General features: G+C 33.7%; 1 protein-coding gene and 1 long non-coding RNA gene across 2 annotated transcripts; one reads left to right on the plus strand and one right to left on the minus strand.

The window, feature by feature from the left end:
- Window positions 1-530: 530 nt before the first annotated feature.
- Window positions 531-2,909, plus strand: LOC124542139. Its single transcript, XM_047120075.1, has one exon. It carries the CDS (start codon window positions 531-533, stop codon window positions 2,907-2,909), a length of 2,379 nt encoding a protein of 792 aa, XP_046976031.1.
- Window positions 2,910-18,197: 15,288 nt separating this feature from the next.
- LOC124542358 lies at window positions 18,198-21,158 on the minus strand. The gene is made up of 2 exons (XR_006967321.1): window positions 20,236-21,158; window positions 18,198-18,703 (listed from the first exon to the last, which is right to left on the minus strand). It is a non-coding gene; the product is annotated as an uncharacterized LOC124542358 (long non-coding RNA).
- Between the last annotated feature and the right edge of the window lie 542 nt (window positions 21,159-21,700).

Here is a 21,700-nt window from a genome sequence, read left to right on the forward strand (position 1 = left end):
ATGTATAGAGGTTAGACGTTCAAGACTCATATCAGAAATACCTAATAAAAGTGTACAAACTGCTCTTCATAATATTCCACCTAGCGAAGAATCTCTTTTCGACAAAACAAAGCTACTATCGCTTATTCAGTCTCTCGGAGGCCCACAATACTGGTTGTCACAATCACAATCACAGACATACAAACCTAAAGATAAGTCTAGTTTGAAAAGAAAACATAATGAACCCTCAACATCTAGAAGCTATAATTCTACCAGGTCTAATTATTATCAAAGTTCAGATAAGAAACTACATAATAAGCAAACATACAAAAGCAAAACTGACAACAACAAGCAAACTAAAAATTTACCATTTCGTAACAAAGATAAGAAAAAATGACTGTCCTACACAAACATTCAAGGGGGGTCGCCTTGTACAGTTCCAAGACAAATGGCAGTCTTTGGAGGCAAACAAATTTATTATGATGACAATTACGGGATCCCGAATACCCTTATTCAGAAAACCTCCCCTTGTTTGGCCTACAAAAATTATAATGGACCGGTACGCAACCAAATCATCCCTTGCCATGACTCAAGTAATTCTCGAACTAGCGGATCAAAATATTCTTCAAGAAGTCGGGGAGAAATATCCGAGTTTCATCTCCAAACTTTTTCTCCGGAAGAAAAGGGATGGTTCGATGCGCCCCATATTCGATCTCCGAGAACTAAACAAATATGTAAAAACGAAACACTTTCATTTGATTTCCCATACAGATGTGCCAGATTTTCTCCAGCCAGGAGACTGGATGATAAAGATCGACATTTCGCAGGCTTATTTTCATGTCCCTATAGCAAAATCACACAGACGCTTCCTCAGAATCAGCTATCAGAACCGTATTTACGAGATGACGTGCCTGCCTTTTGGTCTAGCTTCTGCTCCGCACCTTTTCTCTTCCATTACATGCTGGGTCGCGGAGACCCTGCGTGCGAAAGATTGTCGAGTGCTAGTCTATCTAGACGACTTTCTTCTGGTGCACCAAGATCGAACCAAGTTAGGTTTTCAGGCTGCGGAAGCCGTAAGACACTTGGAACAGTTGGGTTGGAAAGTGAACTTTCAGAAATCGGTCCTAACTCCAACACAAGACTTGGAATATCTAGGGATACGTTGGCTAACGGACAAGAACAAGATGGTCTTACCAAACCAAAAAGTAAGCAGCATCAACAGCGCCCTAGAACACATTACAAAAAAGCAACACATGAGTTTACGACAATTACAAACAATTTTGGGGCAGCTGAACTTTGCCAGTTTTGTCATCCCACGGGGCAGACTACAGTGTCGCAATTCCCAAATCTTCTTGCGACGCTTCGACAAGAGACTACCACGTCAAGTACATCGTGTCCCTCAGAACGTTTACCGAGAGATGATGTGGTGGCGCGGAGCCACTCATCACTCGTTACCAATACACAAAAAACCGGCTACCCATTTCCTGGCAACGGATGCTTCAGATGTGGGTTGGGGTGCTCAACTGGATGGGAAAATTATGTCAGGAAGCTGGTCACTCTACCAAAAGAGGTGGCACAGCAACAAAAAAGAATTATTCGCCGTTTTCGCTGCTATCAAAATGAACTTAAAAGCATTAGAAAAATCACATGTACTCATTCAGTCAGACAATCGAACATTGATAGCGTATATCCGAAAAGAAGGCGGAACCAAGTCCGTAGCGTTGTTGGAACTGACGTTCAAACTTCTCCAACTGGCGGACAAATTCGAAATAACGCTGTCAGCTTATTACCTCCCGGGGAGGTACAATATAATTGCGGACAGGCTATCAAGAGGAAAGAACCCGGCGGAATGGCACCTGATACACATTGCAACAGAGAAAATCTTCCAAAAATGGGGGCATCCCGAAATAGATCTGTTCGCGTCAAAAAATACAGCTGTTGTACGAAACTACGTATCGATAGACTGCAAAGATCGATCGGCATGTTATACAGACGCCTTCAGCAGACCTTGGAATTACCGGATCGCCTGGGTTTTTCCGCCTCCCAGCCTATTACCCAGGGTCTTAACACATCTGAACAACGCCAAGGGGACTTGTAGTGGCCCCAGACTGGCCTCAGGTGTTCTGGCTACAGGACCTGAAATCGAGGGCTCTAGAACCACCACACGAGCTACAGAATCTCTCGGAAGTGCTTATAGATGTGACGACGTCGCAACCTCCTCCACTAGTGCAGAGATTAGCACTGAAAGTCTGGAAAATTGGGGGTGGGGCGAACAAATAAAAAACTGGGCTGTAGAAGAAAAAGAATTGTTAAGAAAGAGTTGGCGACAATCAACACTTACCACCTATTTTCCTGCTATAAAGAGATGGTTAACTTGGTGCGCTAGTTCACGCGTGAACCCAAAAACTCCCCAGTCTACCGATATAGCTAGATTTCTAATACACCTTTTTCTAAAAGAAAATTTAGCTTACAGCACGATCCTGGTGCACAAATCAGCAATTATGACATTTTGTGGGCCCCATGTTGAACAACCAACATTTTCCGATTTTTTTATCGAACATGTCCTTAAAGCGATTGGAACTGTTAAACCTAAAGCCATAAAGAGACCATTTACATGGGATCCTCGAATTGTTCTAAATTGGCTGTCAGCTAACCCCTCTAAGAACACCTTATTCGACTTGTCACGAAGGACAGCAGCAGTTCTATTGCTAGCCTCGGGACGAAGAATCCACGATCTAACTCTTTTAAAAATTTCTACAGAGAGTTTCCAGGATAATGGAGATAGCATCATTTTAATACCGGCTTTTGGGTCTAAAACGGACACTCACAGTTATCGCCAATCTCCATGGAAACTCTCTAAACATGATGATCAAAATATATGTCCCGTCACCTTAGTTAAAGCACTTATCACTCACAAACTAGGCGGTTAACTAGCAATAGCAATTTAAATAACCTTTTCATTACTGTTAATGGTAACGTTAAGGCTGCCTCTCGAACTGTAATCGGAAATTGGGTGCGTACACTTCTTCAGGACAGTGGTATTAGGGCACCTCCGGGAAGCTGTAGGTCAGCGGTAGCTTCCTTAGGGTGGTTAGATAACCAATCGATTGATGAGATATTGTCACGTGGAAACTGGAGATCATCCAGTACATTCTTTAACCATTACTGTCGTATAATAGAATCTAAAGTTAATAATAACTCTTTTTTCAAAACATTTAGAGCCAATTGATTTTTTATTTATAATATATTATATAAAAAATACTTATAAACAATTGATAATAATTTTAATGAGTAATATTTGTTTGCACAATAAGTATTGGAAAGAAAACAATATTTTATTTTTGTATCAATTTAATTATTAATTGTCAAGTCTCTGATCTCAATTAATTCTCTATAATTTTGCTAAAGTTATGATAGTAAATGGAACAATGTAATAATATAATATATATTGTATCTTTCAAAAAAATTTAAAGTCATTAAAATGTATCGTTACATTTCAGTCGTTTTTAATTTATTCATATCGTTAGCAATCAATTTCATCATAGCGTTGTGCTTATACAATACATATTTCACCAGCAGATAACAAACACGTCTTCACAGCAATGCTGTATGTTTTCCGGAAGGCACATCAATATAACGGTTTTACATAACAATAAAACCGATATTATGTGCTGAGAGGAAAACATACAGCATTGCAGAAAGTACTTCCTGGTGAAGACTATGAGGGAACATGGCGCCAGTTCCCGCGCACTTGCTGGTTAACTAACGCCACCTGGTGTCATTCAGGTGAACTAAGTTGAGAAAGGTAACAATCGACCACAGATTAAAGTAAGTATATATGGGCGCATGTCGTCATCTATCGGTAATGATTGTTAAATAACGATATTTATATTTTAAGTTATCGTTTATATTATTATATTTTAATTAGATAAATGTCGAAGTAGCGTAAATATGTATTTTAATAGCTATTTGTAAACATGATGATGTTATTTATCAGACTTTAATAATTAATAGAGATTTGATTGTTTTATTATTTGGAAGATGTGAGCTCATGTCACCATTTATCGGCAATGGTTTTAAAATATTAATGATATTAATTAATAATTATATATTGTTAATTATCATTTTAATGTTTCTATTTTATTATGTAAATTTGTAAAACACTACAATATAATAAGTAAAACTAAAATGTGGATTCGTCATACAGCGCCACCTATAATGTGTCATAACGGACTATGTAATAGAAATGTTGGTTTATATTACTTATTTTAAGTAATTCACTTGTATTTGATTAAGAGCTGTATTTAAGAATAAGAATCTTATAAATATTCATTTTTATTATTAAACTGTATTTCAAGAATGAATTTGCAATACTGGCATAAATAATTATGAAAGTTATAGTTGTGAATATTTTAGCAACGACACATCGCATTGACACTTTTTCGAAGAATTTACTTAATTTTATAATATTGTTAATATCATGTAATAAATAATATTGAAATGGAATGGAATTGCGTTTAATTGCAATGGAAGCTGACAACCCAACTATATCTCCGACAGCAGCGGTGGGATCACAAGCCCCCAAACTCTTCAAGACCTCCGGATGAGCCAACATTTACTATGGAACAAGTTATGGGTCTTCTTACATTTATTACGAAGACAGCTGCGACAAGCGCTGCAAGAGCAACTTTAACAGCAGAGACCGTGCCTTTGCGGCGAACCATGACTTTTATATACCGCCGTTGAACCCTGATGAGAGATCACATGACATCAGGGACTGGTGCGCTAATGTTGATGAAATCGTTATGAAATTGAATATTCCGCCACACGAAGCTCGAATGAAGGCTATTCTGCAATTGAGAAGACGAGCCAAGACACCTGGTCGCTGCACTCAACAATGTGTTAGCAGGTGAAGCAGGAGCTGATCTATACTTCTGGTGAAGAGTTCCGGTACGCGGATGATGTGCAAAAATGGCGCAACTACACTTCGGACCAGGTGACGTGCTGCAGCTACGAATATACTCCAACAGCCTGGACGCTCTACTAGAGAGTTCGACCAGGAGCTTCCGATGTCGGGGTGGTAGATGCACCGATCACAGGTATTTCGTAGTATTTTAGTTTATTGGGATTTGAGTTGTTGAGAAGTGCACACGAGGCGCTCCCCAAATTAGTGTCGATTTTTAAAACGTATAGAAAACGTAAAATAGAAAATAAAGAAAGTAAATACAACGATTCTAAAAAATTATCTGTTGTTTAGAGTTCTTTAAAGGATCACGTTATATGTTTCAATTGCCGAATCATTTGTCACGCGATTGTAGAGATAAAAATTCATCTAAGCCTAGCTCACATTGATTGCAATTAAATAGTAATTCCAACCTTAGTGGTTGTTATAGAAACGCTAAGATTACTGAATGTAGTTACTATCATCGTAAGAGCCATTTTGAGAAAATTGTTACCGGCGTCAAAGTAATGAACGTAACTCCTCCAGAAGTATTAATTAAGTATTGTTCATCTATTAAGCATAGCACCATTAACGTTATTATCATTAGCAAAAAGTATAACTATTTCTTAATATACTGGAGACGATTGGTTATAAATTCGTAAAACAATAGATGGGTATGATAATTTTGATATTTCCAAATGTTACTTTCCTAAAACTAAAATTGAATGTCTTGGTAAGATTAGAGAAAACTAGTAGTCCAAATTTCATGAAATTCGGTTCAGCGGTTTGGTCGTAAAAGAGCGAAAGACAGACAACATTTTTCACATTTATAATATTAATATAGATGCCACTACAAAGCCAAATCTAAGAAAAAGTCAGGCTCGTAACTATCCAAGACATAAAAATATAAAAGAGGAATGTCAATTTAATGATTAAATATAATATAAATTTAGTACAAGACCTTTAAACAGACAGTATATATTATTGTTATGAACTGGAGTCTCTTGCTGTGGTAAAGGTAATGAAACTTTCGATATTTTCTTCATGATCGATAATTTAAAGTAGTCACAGACTGTAACTCTCTGACTTTGAGTCAAAAATATGACCTAAAACCCATAGGTCTTTACGCATAATCTTCAATGTGAAATTGAATACCAGAAGGGCTTCAAAATGCACATGCTAACTTTTTTCAGTTGTAATCCAATTAAAATTCCAATAGATGTCAAATAAATTAATGTAAATGAATAACTCAAGTTCATTTATTTGGTCTGTGTTCATAGCGTTGGTCATAACTGGTAACTTATTGAACATAAATAAAATTTTAACAAAAAGAAAAACCGACTTCAAACAAAACACAATTTTAAAACAAATGAATATGCACGAAAAAGTAATAAAAATAATTGCGTATTCAACATATTTTTTAGAGTCTTCCTAAGTTAAATGAAATGAAAAATATTAGACTACTTAAAAGTCGATTAACGATTATATCATTTAGTTATAGTTATTGGTATATTTGGAGCCGGTGTCAGCCACGGTGCCCTTGCCCCAACATGTATGATTGATCCAGTATATTATTGTGTAAAAGGTAATTTGTAAAAAACATATTTGTTAAAGTACTCTCGTATTGTTTTTTGATAGATATACGTAGGGTTATGTAGGGAGTCGAGATAGCCCAGTGGGAGTCGAGATAGCCCAGTGGTTAGAACGCGTGCATCTTAACCGATGATTGCGGGTTCAAACCCAGGCAAGCACCGCTGTTTCATGTGCTTAATATGTCTTTATAATTCATCTCGTGCTCAGCGGTGAAGGAAAACATCGTGAGGAAACCTGCATGTGACAAATTTCATAGAAATTCTGCCACATGTGTATTCCACCAACCCGCATTGGAACAGCGTGGTGGAATATGTTCCAAACCTTCTCCTCAAAGGGAGAGGAGGCCTTTAGCCCAGCAGTGGGAATTTACAGGCTGTTGTTGTTGTTGTTGTTGTGTATGTAGGGTTTTATTGGCTGACACAGACTCCAAATATAACAGTAATTATAACTACATGATATAATCGTTAATCGACTTTTAAGTAGTCTAATATTTTTCATTTCATTTAACTTAGGAAGACTCTAAAAAATATGTTGAATACGCAATTATTTTTATTACTTTTTCGTGCATATTCATTTGTTTTAAAATTGTGTTTTGTTTGAAGTCGGTTTTTCTTTTTGTTAAAATTTTATTTATTTTTTGATTTTAAGTGAAGTTGATGTTGACTAACTAATTTTTTTAATATGGATAGATTAAGCGTTCCGTTTATATGAGTCAGAAACTACTTCGAGGACAATTTCAAAGGAAACTTGCGAATAAAGCAAAAATAGACTTTCGAAAATGCGGATTTAATACGTCACGCGGCGTAAACTACAAGGATCCCTCGAAAGAGCTGTAATCGAACTCAGCAAAAAAAACTTTGAAAAAGACTAACTATATTTCGTACATCATATGACATCACATCACATACACAAAATTTGATTAAAGATAGTAAGAAATTCTGCCCCATATCGCACCCTAACTGCGAGCCGTATAGGAGTTCCATCACTACATAGTATATAAATAAAAATTTTAACAAAAAGAAAAACCGACTTCAAACAAAACACTATTTTAAAACAAATGAATATGCACGAAAAAGTAATAAAAATAATTGCGTATTCAACATATTTTTTAGAGTCTTCCTAAGTTAAATGAAATGAAAAATATTAGACTACTTAAAAGTCGATTAACGATTATATCATGTAGTTATAGTTATTGGTATATTTGGAGCCGGTGTCAGCCACGGTGCCCTTGCCCCAACAATCAAAACAAAGAAGCGATACGAGCCCCTTGATTGATCCAGTATATTATTGTATAAAAGGTAATTTGTAAAAAACATTTTGTTAAAGTATTCTCGTAATGTTTTTTGATAGATATACTGTAGGGTTTTATTGGCTGACACCGACTCCAAATATAACAATAATTATAACTACATGATATAATCGTTAATCGACTTTTAAGTAGTCTAATATTTTTCATTTCATTTAACTTAGGAAGACTCTAAAAAATATGTTGAATACGCAATTATTTTTATTACTTTTTCGTGCATATTCATTTGTTTTAAAATAGTGTTTTGTTTGAAGTCGGTTTTTCTTTTTGTTAAAATTTTTATTTATTTTTTACTTTTAAGTGAAGCTGATGTTGACTAACTATTTTTTTTAATATGGATAGATTAAGCGTTCCGTTTATATGAGTCAGAAACTACTTCGAGGACAATTTCAAAGGAAACTTGCGCATAAAGCAAAAATAGACTTTCGAAAATGCGGATTTAATACGTCACGCGGCGTAAACTACAAGGATCCCTCGAAAGAGCTGTAATCGAACTCAGCAAAAAAACTTTGAAAAAGACCAACTATATTTCGTACATCATATGACATCACATCACATACACAAAATTTGATTAAAGATAGTAAGAAATTCTGCCCCATATCGCACCCTAACTGCGAGCCGTATAGGAGTTCCATCACTACATAGTATAAAACAAAGTCGCTTTCTCTGTCCCTATATCTTTAAATCTACGCAACGGATTTTGATGCGGTTTTTTTTAAAAGATAGTGTGATTCAAGGGGAAGGTTTGTGTATATAAAACATGAACAATATAGTAAAGATACACTGATAATTTTAGAAGTTTGCGATGTGATGTCGTATATAAACAAATTCTGTATGTAGTATATTTAGTATCAGTATTGCACCCGTGCGAAGCCGGGGTGGGTAGCTAGTTGATTATAATATTCGATTATGACAATTACATGAATATAACCACGTTCCGGAAATTTTGATAGAACGTCGGGAACATCTATTACAAATTATAATTCCATTGGTCTTTGCCTTATAGTTTTTTTATGCTGTTTCAGTAAACAACCAATTGTAATACTTGTATATCAGTGCGTTATATTAATTTCTAAAACGAACATATCTTTTATAACTTTCATTAAACGTTCAAACTGCAGTAAAATTAAAATCTATATGAACTGTATGGAGGGCATAACTATTTTATCATTGTTATATAAAGTATAACGTAAGTATCTGTTATATTTTTAAAATTAAAATCACCTTTTAATTGTTCTACACAATTAACTAGACTTGAATCGCGTTTTTCAACCGACTTCCAAAAGGAGGAGGTTATCAATTCGTCTGTATTTTTTTTTTTTTTTTTTTTTATGTTTGTTACCTCATAACTTTTTACTGGGTGGACCGATTTTGATAAATTTTTTTTTGTTTGAAAGGTAGTGCTTCCCGTGGGGTCCCATTTTTTTTTAATTTTTTTCCGATGATGGTATCCGTATGAAAACGACATAAGTCTTAAATTTGCATTATGTATATGCGCGACAAATAGGTGAATAACTCAAAATCACGTTAACCAATTTTGATAATTCTTTTTTTTATTATAAAGGATATACTTTAAGGGTAGTTTGGTGAAAGTTTGGTAAGGTTCTGAGCACAGGATCCATGACAAATTAAGGGAACGGGAGGGAACGGAACAATTCTGAGGAGCACGTTAGCAATACTCGGTCGAATCTTTTATTTATGGGTTACTTGGATATTTGAATCACCTTCCGGAACGTGGTTATATTCATGTAATTGTCATAATCGAATATTATAATCAACTAGCAACCCGCCCCGACTTCTCACGGGTGCAATACTGATACTAAATATACTTAAGAATTTGTTTATTTGCGACATCACATTGCAAACTTCTAAAATTGTCAGTGTTTCTTTACTATATTGTTCATTTATTATATACATAAACCTTCCCCTTGAAAAACACTATTAAAAAAAAACGCATCAAAATCCGTTGCGTAGATTTAAAGATATAGGGACAGAGAAAGCGACTTTGTTTTCAACCGACTTCCAAAAGGAGGAGGTTATCAATTCGTCTGTATTTTTTTTTTTTTTTTTTTTTATGTTTGTTACCTCATAACTTTTCACTGGGTGGACCGATTTTGATAATTTTTTTTTTGTTTGAAAGGTAGTGCTTCCCGTGGGGTCCCATTTTTTTTTATTTTTTTTTCTGATGATGGAATCCATGTGAAAACGACATAAGTCTTAAATTTGCACTATGTATATGCGCGACAAATAGGTGAATAACTGAAAATCACGTTAACCAATTTTGATAATTCTTTTTTTATTATAAAATATATACTTCAAGGGTAATTTGGTGAAAGTTTGGTAAGGTTCTGAGCACAGGATCCATGACAAAGTAACGGAACGGAAGGGAACGGAACAATTCTGAGGAGCACGTTAGCGATACTCGGTCGAATCTTTTATTTATAGGTTATTTGGATATTTGAGTCACCTTCCGTAATGTGGTTATGTTTATGTAATTATCATAGTCGAATATTATAATCAACTAGCTACCCACCCCGGCTTCGCACGGGTGCAATACTGATACTAAATATACTACAGAATTTGTTTATTTACGACATCACATCGCAAACTTCTAAAATTATCAGTGTTTCTTTACTATATTGTTCATGTATTATATACACAAACCTTCCCCTTGAATCACACTATCTTTTAAAAAAAACCGCATCAAAATCCGTTGCGTAGATTTAAAGATATAGAGACAGAGAAAGCGACTTTGTTTTATACTATGTAGTGATGGAACTCCTATACGGCTCGCAGTTAGGGTGCGATATGGGGCAGAATTTCTTACTATCTTTAATCCAATTTTGTGTATGTGATGTGATGTCATATGATGTACGAAATATAGTTGGTCTTTTTCAAAGTTTTTTGCTGAGTTCGATTACAGCTCTTTCGAGGGATCCTTGTAGTTTACGCCGCGTGACGTATTAAATCCGCATTTTCGAAAGTCTATTTTTGCTTTATTCGCAAGTTTCCTTTGAAATTGTCCTCGAAGTAGTTTCTGACTCATATAAACGGAACGCTTAATCTATCCATATTAAAAAAAATTAGTTAGTCAACATCAGCTTCACTTAAAATCAAAAAATAAATAAAATTTTAACAAAAAGAAAAACCGACTTCAAACAAAACACTATATTAAAACAAATGAATATGCACGAAAAAGTAATAAAAATAATTGCGTATTCAACATATTTTTAGAGTCTTCCTTAGTTAAATGAAATGAAAAATATTAGACTACTTAAAAGTCGATTAACGATTATATCATGTAGTTATAATTATTGTTATATTTGGAGTCGGTGTCAGCCAATAAAACCCTACAGTATATCTATCAAAAAACAATACGAGAATACTTTAACAAATATGTTTTTTACAAATTACCTTTTATACAATAATATACTGGATCAATCAAGGGGCTCGTATCGCTTCTTTCTTTTAATTGTTGAGGTAAGGGCACCGTGGCTGACACCGGCTCCAAATATACCAATAAGTATAACTACATGATATAATCGTTAATCGACTTTTAAGTAGTCTAATATTTTTAACCGACTTCAAAAAAAGGAGGAGGTTCTCAATTCGTCGGGGCCTTTTTTTTTTTTTTTTTTTTTTATTTTTTATGTATGTTACCGAATTACTCGAAGATGGCTGGGCCGATTTTGACAATTCTTTTTTTGTTTGAAAGGGCATGTTTTACAGGTGGTCCCATTGTCAGGAGATCGGGATCTGATGATGGGATCCTGGAGAAATCGAGGGAACTCCTCAAATTTTATAGGCACACCTATAGTGATTTCGGTTTTATTCAAAGTGCCTTGGTCATATGCTCACGAAAAGTGACATTTGATGAAGTGGAACTGATGATGAAGACCACAACTGGTAATCAGAACCTATTAGTAAGTAACTATTTTACGGGTTTAGTTCTATTTCTTTAAGATAGTCGTCAAGCAATTGATGTTAGTAAACATGCCTATGATGAAGTCTAGCTGATGGTGGACTACAAGGAGAACTCCTCAATGACTAACGGCATTGCATCGGGAAAAATGGTATTGTCTAATTGGCGATGAGCAGTTAACATTAGGCTATTGTAGCTTAGGTAACGCTTAATTTGAGTTGCAGTCCACATCGTATTGAAACGGCGTTGAGTTATGTTTAGAGTCGAAAGACAAATAATGGGATTCTTTATGAACAACTATTATATATAAGAATAAGAATGTTTACCAATTGTAATTATAAATAACAAAACAACACTGAAAAGCAGTAAATAAATTTTTATAAATAAAAAAAAACCGCCTTCAAAAATGAACTAAAAAGAAAAAAATAATCAGTTACATCCATATCCAATTTACGATTTTTTAATCACCTTTTGAAGTCGGTGCCAACAAAGTAAATAAATTCCTATATTGAAATCATTTAATTTGTATCGATAGTAAGGTTTGTCTAATGGTGTCATCTATACAATAAATAGATTTCGTTTTTGTATGTATGTATTATGTACCTATATTAGCAATGATGGCACCGACTTTGAGAGGTGATTAAAAAATCGTAAATTGGATATGGATGTAACTGATTATTTTTTTCTTTTTAGTTCATTTTTGAAGGCGGTTTTTTTTTATTTATAAAAATTTATTCATTTCATTTAACTAAGGAAGACTCTAAAAATATGTTGAATACGCAATTATTTTTATTACTTTTTCGTGCATATTCATTTGTTTTAATATAGTGTTTTGTTTGAAGTCGGTTTTTCTTTTTGTTAAAATTTTATTTATATACTATGTAGTGATAGAACTCCTATTATACGGCTCACAGTTAGGGTGCGATTTGGGGCAGAATTTCTTTCTATCTTTAATCAAATTTTGTGTATATGATGTACGACATAGCATACGAATAGCTCTTTAGCAAAGTTTTTTTACTGAGGTCGATTACAGCTCATTCGAGGGTGGTACCTTGTAGTTTATGCCGTATTACGTATTAAAGCCGCATTTTCGAAAGTCTATTTTTGCTTTATTTGAAAGTTTCTTTTGAAATTGTCCCTGAAGTATGTAGTTTCTGATTCATATAAACGGCACGCTTAATCTATCCATATTAAGAAAAAATGTTAGTCTACATCAGCTTCACTTAAAATCAAAAAATAAATAAAATTTTAACAAAAAGAAAAACCGATTTCAAACAAAACAGTATTTTAAAACAAATTAAAATGCACTAAAAAGTAATAAAAATAATTGCATATTTAACATATTTTTGAGAGTCCTCCTAGGTAAAATGAAATGAAAAATATTAGACTACAAGTCGATTTACGATTATATAATGTAGTTATAATTATTGCTATATTTGGAGTCGGTGTCAGCCAACCCTATACTATACCTATCAAAAAACAATACGAGAATACTTTAAGAAAATATGTTTCTTACAAATTACCTTTTATACGATATTATACTGGGTCAATCAAGAGGCTCGTATCGCTTCTTTCTTTTGATTGTTGAAGCGTGTGCCTGTGGCTGACACCGGCTCCAAATATAACAATAACTATAACTACGTTATATAATCGTAAATCGACTTTTAAGTAGTCTAATATTTTTCATTTCATTTTACCTAGGAGGACTCTCAAAAATATGTTAAATATGCAATTATTTTTATTACTTTTTAGTGCATTTTAATTTGTTTTAAAATACTGTTTTGTTTGAAGTCGGTTTTTCTTTTTGTTAAAATTTTATTTATATATTATAACATGTAACAGCGCAGGGGACGCGCTGGAGTCAGTATGGCCGTATGGGCGCATGTCGCCATCTATCGGTAATGATTGTTAAATAACGATATTTATATTTTAAGATATCGTTTATATTATTATATTTTAATTAGATAAATGTCGAAGTAACGTAAATATGTATTTTAATAGCTATTTGTAAACATGATGATGTTATTTATCAGACTTTAATAATTAATAGAGATTTGATTGTTTTATTATTTGGAAGATGTGAGCTCATGTCACCATTTATCGGCAATGGTTTTAAAATATTAATGATATTAATTAATAATTATATATTGTTAATTATCATTTTCAACCGACTTCCAAAAGGAGGAGGTTATCAATTCGTCTGTATTTTTTTTTTTTTTTTTTTTTTTTTTTATGTTTGTTACCTCATAACTTTTCACTGGGTGGACCGATTTTGATAATTTTTTTTTTGTTTGAAAGGTAGTGCTTCCCGTGGGGTCCCATTTTTTTTATTTTTTTTTCCGATGATGGTATCCATGTGAAAACGACATAAGTCTTAAATTTGCATTATGTATATGCGCGACAAATAGGTGAATAACTGAAAATCACGTTAACCAATTTTGATAATTCTTTTTTTATTATAAAATATATACTTCAAGGGTACTTTGGTGAAAGTTTGGTAAGGTTCTGAGCACAGGATCCATGACAAAGTAACGGAACGGAAGGGAACGGAACAATTCTGAGGAGCACGTTAGCGATACTCGGTCGAATCTTTTATTTGTAGGTTATTTGGATATTTGAGTCACCTTCCGTAATGTGGTTATGTTTATGTAATTATCATAGTCGAATATTATAATCAACTAGCTACCCACCCCGACTTCGCACGGGTGCAATACTGATACTAAATATACTACAGAATTTGTTTATATACGACATCACATCGCAAACTTCTAAAATTATCAGTGTTTCTTTACTATATTGTTCATGTATTATATACACAAACCTTCCCCTTGAATCACACTATCTTTTAAAAAAAACCGCATCAAAATCCGTTGCGTAGATTTAAAGATATAGGGACAGAGAAAGCGACTTTGTTTTATACTATGTAGTGATGGAACTCCTATACAGCTCGCAGTTAGGGTGCGATATGGGGCAGAATTTCTTACTATCTTTAATCAAATTTTGTGTATGTGATGTGATGTCATATGATGTACGAAATATAGTTGGTCTTTTTCAAAGTTTTTTTGCTGAGTTCGATTACAGCTCTTTCGAGGGATCCTTGTAGTTTACGCCGCGTGACGTATTAAATCCGCATTTTCGATTCTATTTTTGCTTTATTCGCAAGTTTCCTTTGAAATTGTCCTCGAAGTAGTTTCTGACTCATAATCTATCCATATTAAAAAAACTTAGTTAGTCAAAATCAGCTTCACTTAAAATCAAAAAAATAAATAAAAATTTTAACAAAAAGAAAAACCGACTTCAAACAAAACACTATTTTAAAACAAATGAATATGCACGAAAAAGTAATAAAAATAATTGCGTATTCAACATATTTTTTAGAGTCTTCCTAAATTAAATGAAATGAAAAATATTAGACTACTTAAAAGTCGATTAACGATTATATCATGTAGTTATAATTATTGTTATATTTGGAGTCGGTGTCAGCCAATAAAACCCTACAGTATATCTATCAAAAAACAATACGAGAATACTTTAACAAATATGTTTTTTACAAATTACCTTTTACACAATAATATACTGGATCAATCAAGGGGCTCGTATCGCTTCTTTCTTTTGATTGTTGGGGCAAGGGCACCGAGGCTGACACCGGCTCCAAATATACCAATAACTATAACTACATGATATAATCGTTAATCGACTTTTAAGTAGTCTAATATTTTTCATTTCATTTAACTTAGGAAGACTCTAAAAAATGCGTTGAATACGCAATTATTTTTATTACTTTTTCGTGCATATTCATTTGTTTTAAAATAGTGTTTTGTTTGAAGTCGGTTTTTCTTTTTGTTAAAATTTTTATTTATAATGTTTCTATTTTATTATGTAAATTTGTAAAACACTATAATATAATAAGTAAAACTAAAATGTGGATTCGTCATACAGCGCCACCTATAATGTGTCATAACGGACTATGTAATAGAAATGTTGGTTTATATTACTTATTTTAAGTAATTCACTTGTATTTGATTAAGAGCTGTATTTAAGAATAAGAATCTTATAAATATTCATTTTTAATATTAAACTGTATTTCAAGAATGAATTTGCAATACTGGCATAAATAATTATGAAAGTTATAGTTGTGAATATTTTAGCAACGACACATCGCATTGACACTTTTTCGAAGAATTTACTTAATTTTATAATATTGTTAATATCATGTAATAAATAATATTGAAATGGCTGCGTTTAATTGCAATGGAAGCTGACAACCCAACTATATCTCCGACATATACGACTGCTTCTTCTTCACAGCAATGCTGTATGTTTTCCTCTCAGCACATAATATCGGTTTTCAACCGACTTCCAAAAGGAGGAGGTTATCAATTCGTCTGTATTTTTTTTTTTTTTTTTTTATGTTTGTTACCTCATAACTTTTCACTGAGTGGACCGATTTTGATAATTTTTTTTTTGTTTGAAAGGTAGTGCTTCCCGTGGGGTCCCATTTTTTTATTTTTTTTTCCGATGATGGTATCCATGTGAAAACGACATAAGTCTTAAATTTGCATTATGTATATGCGCGACAAATAGGTGAATAACTGAAAATCACGTTAACCAATTTTGATAATTCTTTTTTTATTATAAAATATATACTTCAAGGGTAATTTGGTGAAAGTTTGGTAAGGTTCTGAGCACAGGATCCATGACAAAGTGACGGAACGGAAGGGAACGGAACAATTCTGAGGAGCACGTTAGCGATACTCGGTCGAATCTTTTATTTATAGGTTATTTGGATATTTGAGTCACCTTCCGTAATGTGGTTATGTTTATGTAATTATCATAGTCGAATATTATAATCAACTAGCTACCCACCCCGGCTTCGCACGGGTGCAATACTGATACTAAATATACTACAGAATTTGTTTATATACGACATCGCAAACTTCTAAAATTATCAGTGTTTCTTTACTATATTGTTCATGTATTATATACACAAACCTTCCCCTTGAATCACACTATCTTTTAAAAAAAACCGCATCAAAATCCGTTGCGTAGATTTAAAGATATAGGGACAGAGAAAGCGACTTTGTTTTTTACTACGTAGTGATGGAACTCCTATACGGCTCGCAGTTAGGGTGCGATATGGGGCAGAATTTTTTACTATCTTTAATCAAATTTTGTGTATGTGATGTGATGTCATATGATGTACGAAATATAGTTGGTCTTTTTCAAAGTTTTTTTGCTGAGTTCGATTACAGCTCTTTCGAGGGATCCTTGTAGTTCACGCCGCGTGACGTATTAAATCCGCATTTTCGAAAGTCTATTTTTGCTTTATTCGCAAGTTTCCTTTGAAATTATCCTCGAAGTAGTTTCTGACTCATATAAACGGAACGCTTAATCTATCCATATTAAAAAAAAATTAGTTAGTCAACATCAGCTTCACTTAAAATCAAAAAATAAATAAAATTTTAACAAAAAGAAAAACCGACTTCAAACAAAACACTATTTTAAAACAAATGAATATGCACGAAAAAGTAATAAAAATAATTGCGTATTCAACACATTTTTTAGAGTCTTCCTAAGTTAAATGAAATGAAAAATATTAGACTACTTAAAAGTCGATTAACGATTATATCATGTAGTTATAATTATTGTTATATTTGGAGTCGGTGTCAGCCAATAAAATCCTGCAGTATATCTATCAAAAAACAATACGAGAATACTTTAACAAATATGTTTTTTACAAATTACCTTTTACACAATAATATACTGGATCAATCAAGGGGCTCGTATCGCTTCTTTCTTTTGATTGTTGGGGCAAGGGCACCGTGGCTGACACCGGCTCCAAATATACCAATAACTATAACTACATGATATAATCGTTAATCGACTTTTAAGTAGTCTAATATTTTTCATTTCATTTAACTTAGGAAGACTCTAAAAAATGCGTTGAATACGCAATTATTTTTATTACTTTTTCGTGCATATTCATTTGTTTTAAAATAGTGTTTTGTTTGAAGTCGGTTTTTCTTTTTGTTAAAATTTTATTTATATTGTTATGTAAAACCTTTATCTTATTGTTTTTTTTATGTTTTAGCAGTTAATTATTTTTTTATATTTCAATTGATGTAAAGTAATAATGTGTACCAATTTATATTTGTATGCCTAGTGGCGAAATTTTTGTTGTTTTCAAAAATTTTACAAATAAAGAATTTGAATTTGAATGGTGTACACATACAAACTTTAGCGTCCATATTTAAGATTTGTAACAAAGTAAAATATATTTTATAATCAATAAAATATTTTAGCAATAATCTGAGCTTAAAGATTACACACAGGCAATATTAAGTATTTAAATTATTTTATTATTAATCGTTTTTATAAAACAAAAGAAAAAGATAGATTTTAATTGATACTTGTTTTTAAATAAATTGAAGCGGAAGGTAATAATAACTACAATGTTATACATATTTTTTATTATTCGTCCTTTATATTTCTTACAACTCTCTTCTATAATGTTTTTCCGTTGCTATAGCGACGTCCCTCTTTTCTTTTCTGTTACTACAGTTGTCATCGGCAACAGGCTCCGTAGCATAAACTAGCGAATGACGTTCCGTAAGGAATGGTTCGGGTATTCAATCCCCTCAATGTATAATCGGATGTGTCGTCGCTAATAGTCGTGGCATGGCTTTGGCTTGGCTTGGCTTGGCTTGGCTTTGCTTGGCTATGGCTTTGGCATTGGGCTTTAGCTTTGGCTTTGGCTTTGGCTTTGGCTCGGCTTGGCTATGGCTTTGGCATTGGGCTTTGGCTTTGGCTTTGGCTTTGGCTTTGGCTTTGGCTTTGGCTTTGGCTTTGGCTTTGGCTTTGGCTTTGGCTTTGGCTTTGGCTTTGGCTTTGGCTTTAGCTTGGCTGGCTTTGTTCTACTCGACCCGGCTTTGCATATAGCGTGGCGTTACAATCGGCCATCCTGCAACAATTGCTCCCACAATGGGGTACGTTATGTTGATTAGCACACAAGTAAAATCAATCATGGTTATTTGATTTGCTTATACTGTCAGATAAAGGAGCTACACTAAGATAGGGTCGCAGACTTTACAGAATCAGCCCCGCAAAATTGTCGTATCCCTTAAACCCTTTATGCTCCTGACCCGTCTGTATCTCTCATAGACCACGGCTTCGATTCCTATACGTATAGAATTCTGAATATATGTAAGTCTTCGATTCATATCGATTTCGTGTCAACCTCAGCAGCACTACTTACACGTGCCGGCTCACTGAATCTCTATTTTTATAAATGCATATATCAATATTTGTGGTATCTGTACTAACATTTTTATAACGAAATCCAAATCAATTGAAGGTATGGTAATGAATCATCTGAGAATCTACTTTCCGAACCGGGGGTAGCTTCACTCAATTGTAAAATGACATTTTAAAAGTGCTTGTAAAAGCCTACTTGAATAAAATTTATTTTGAGTTTGATTTAAGAAATCAAGGATCCCATTTGATGAAATGTTACTTAAAACTCAAAATTTGTGACTTTAGTGTACAGCGAATTGGATTTACTATGTTATTGCTCATTCGCATTAATACTAAGGGTGTATTCGTTTAGCCAAACAGAACACGCAGATATTCATAATGACACTGAGGTGGATAATGATGATTCCTCGTAAAATATCTTTTACCGTCTTACTTTAAAATCTAAATATCAAAATTTGGCAAATAATCTTATGTACTTTTATAATAGTAGCGTCAGGGGATGATAATCAGCACGATAGATACAATAGCCTATTGCCGTTTTCTTTTTACTAGAATAACCAGGGACGCATAATTTGACTTATTATTTAATAATACCGACATCTAATAACTTAAGAACCTTGGATTTAACATTTGTTGTTCAGTAAAAGATAACTTATATAAATATGAGACATTATCACATACATTCCTCTGATCCCGATGTAAGTAGCTAAAGCACTTGTGTTATGGAAAATCATAAGTAACAACGGTACCACAAACACCCAGACCCAAGACAAAATAGAAAACTAATGATAATCTACATCGACTCGGCCAGGAAACGAACCCGGGACCTCGGAGTGGCGTACCAATGAAAATCGGTGTACACTCGACCACGAAGTTCGTCAAAACTTATAATATTGAAGATATAGGCTGCTGCGTAATGAGTTTTATTTTCACGAGCAACAACGTTGTGAAGCTGAAATATTTCGTGTTATTTGCAAATGCGTGGTTATATTGTAAGAATCAAATTATTAAAATATATCCCTCGTCTTCTTTCGAGCTCCCCCCACTGATTTCAGATATAGCTAACCCTACTTTACTTTACTAGCAACATACTATTATTAGTTTTGTTATTTGTGAATAAGATGGGGCACAGGGAAGTACAGGACCAAATAAAATTGAATCTCTGCTCTTTAAACAGTTTGGCTTATGATTTGGCAAAATTTTACGCAAGTTAGATAGTAATGGCTTTGCTGCTCTTACCGGCTTGGCTGGTTGGCTGATTCAACATCTATCTGTTGTTGCTGGAATCTTGCCGGATTCTCAATTGACGAGTTTCAACAAAAACATACTGATAAAAAAAAGTGTAATAAGTGTAATGATCTTATAGTATTCCACGGCGCTTTTAGGTAATGTAGCTGGTAACAAGGAGAAACTTCATGGAGCTCATAACAATGCAGTGCTGTGCAGGCATCATTTCCGGCGGCATTGTTTAAAACCTTCAACAGAAAGAAATTTTGCCAATGGATTAGGTTCCCACCTAAATGAAGCCATTTTTAAATCACCATAAGTGAATTGCTAAAAGCATTAATAGCTAGTTGTCCAATCAATAGATGAATATTCTGCATATCAATCTCAATCTGTGCGGTACATTTTAAATTAATGTTATCGTTTTCCAAATCAAAATCCACCACTAGCCACTAGAAAAGTATTTTAAGATAGTACATGACGGTATAACATGAAGCATTAACCATTTGAGTATTTATAACATGCATTTGATTTCCCATTTCCAGTCATTCCACATTTGAATTCGATTTAAGATTTAAGAAATACTAACAAACCGCCCCAGCCCCGCACGGGTGCATAGCTGATGCTTAATATACTACAGAAAATCTTACAACACTCTTCAATTTTTGTTATGTACAAACCGCTATGTCTCCGCATTTAAAATCTATAATGTCTTCGAAAATATTAGTCTGAATTACATACCTTAAAGGTACCTACATATTTATCTATGTTAAATGCACAATGTATTCAAAGTACTTAATTAGATATGGGTTAACGATGTGTTGCTTAAAATAGCTTCGCACATAAGCCATTATTTCTTGTAAAAAGTAAAGGATAATGACTATGATAATGGAAGACTTTTTGAAGATCTTTTTAAGATTTACAATGTTGTAGTACATTATTTTTAACCGACTTCAAAAAAAGGAGGAGGTTCTCAATTCGTCGGGGCCTTTTTTTTTTTTTTTTTTTTTTATTTTTTATGTATGTTACCGAATTACTCGAAGATGGCTGGGCCGATTTTGACAATTCTTTTTTTGTTTGAAAGGGCATGTTTTACAGGTGGTCCCATTGTCAGGAGATCAGGATCTGATGATGGGATCCTGGAGAAATCGAGGGGACTCCTCAAATTTTATAGGCACACCTATAGTGATTTCGATTTTATTCAAAGTGCCTTGGCCATATGCTCACAAAAAGTGACATTTGATGAAGTGGAACTGATGATGAAGACCAAAACTGGTAATCAGAACCTATTAGTAAGTAACTATTTTACGGGTTTAGTTCTATTTCTTTAAGATAGTCGCCAAGCAATTGATGTTAGTAAACATGCCTATGATGAAGTCTAGCTGATGGTGGACTACCAGGAGAATTCCTCAATGATTAACGGCATTGCATCGGGAAAAATGGTATTGTCTAATTGGCGATGAGCAGTTAACATTAGGCT

Source organism: Vanessa cardui, chromosome 30 (assembly GCF_905220365.1).
Source record: "Vanessa cardui chromosome 30, ilVanCard2.1, whole genome shotgun sequence".
Lineage (NCBI taxonomy): Eukaryota > Metazoa > Arthropoda > Insecta > Lepidoptera > Nymphalidae > Vanessa > Vanessa cardui.

What these genes read in the sequence shown, in the direction of transcription:
- LOC124542139 (XM_047120075.1), top strand. Translation starts at nt 531, where the DNA reads ATGGACCGGTACGCAACCAAATCATCCCTTGCCATGACTCAAGTAATT.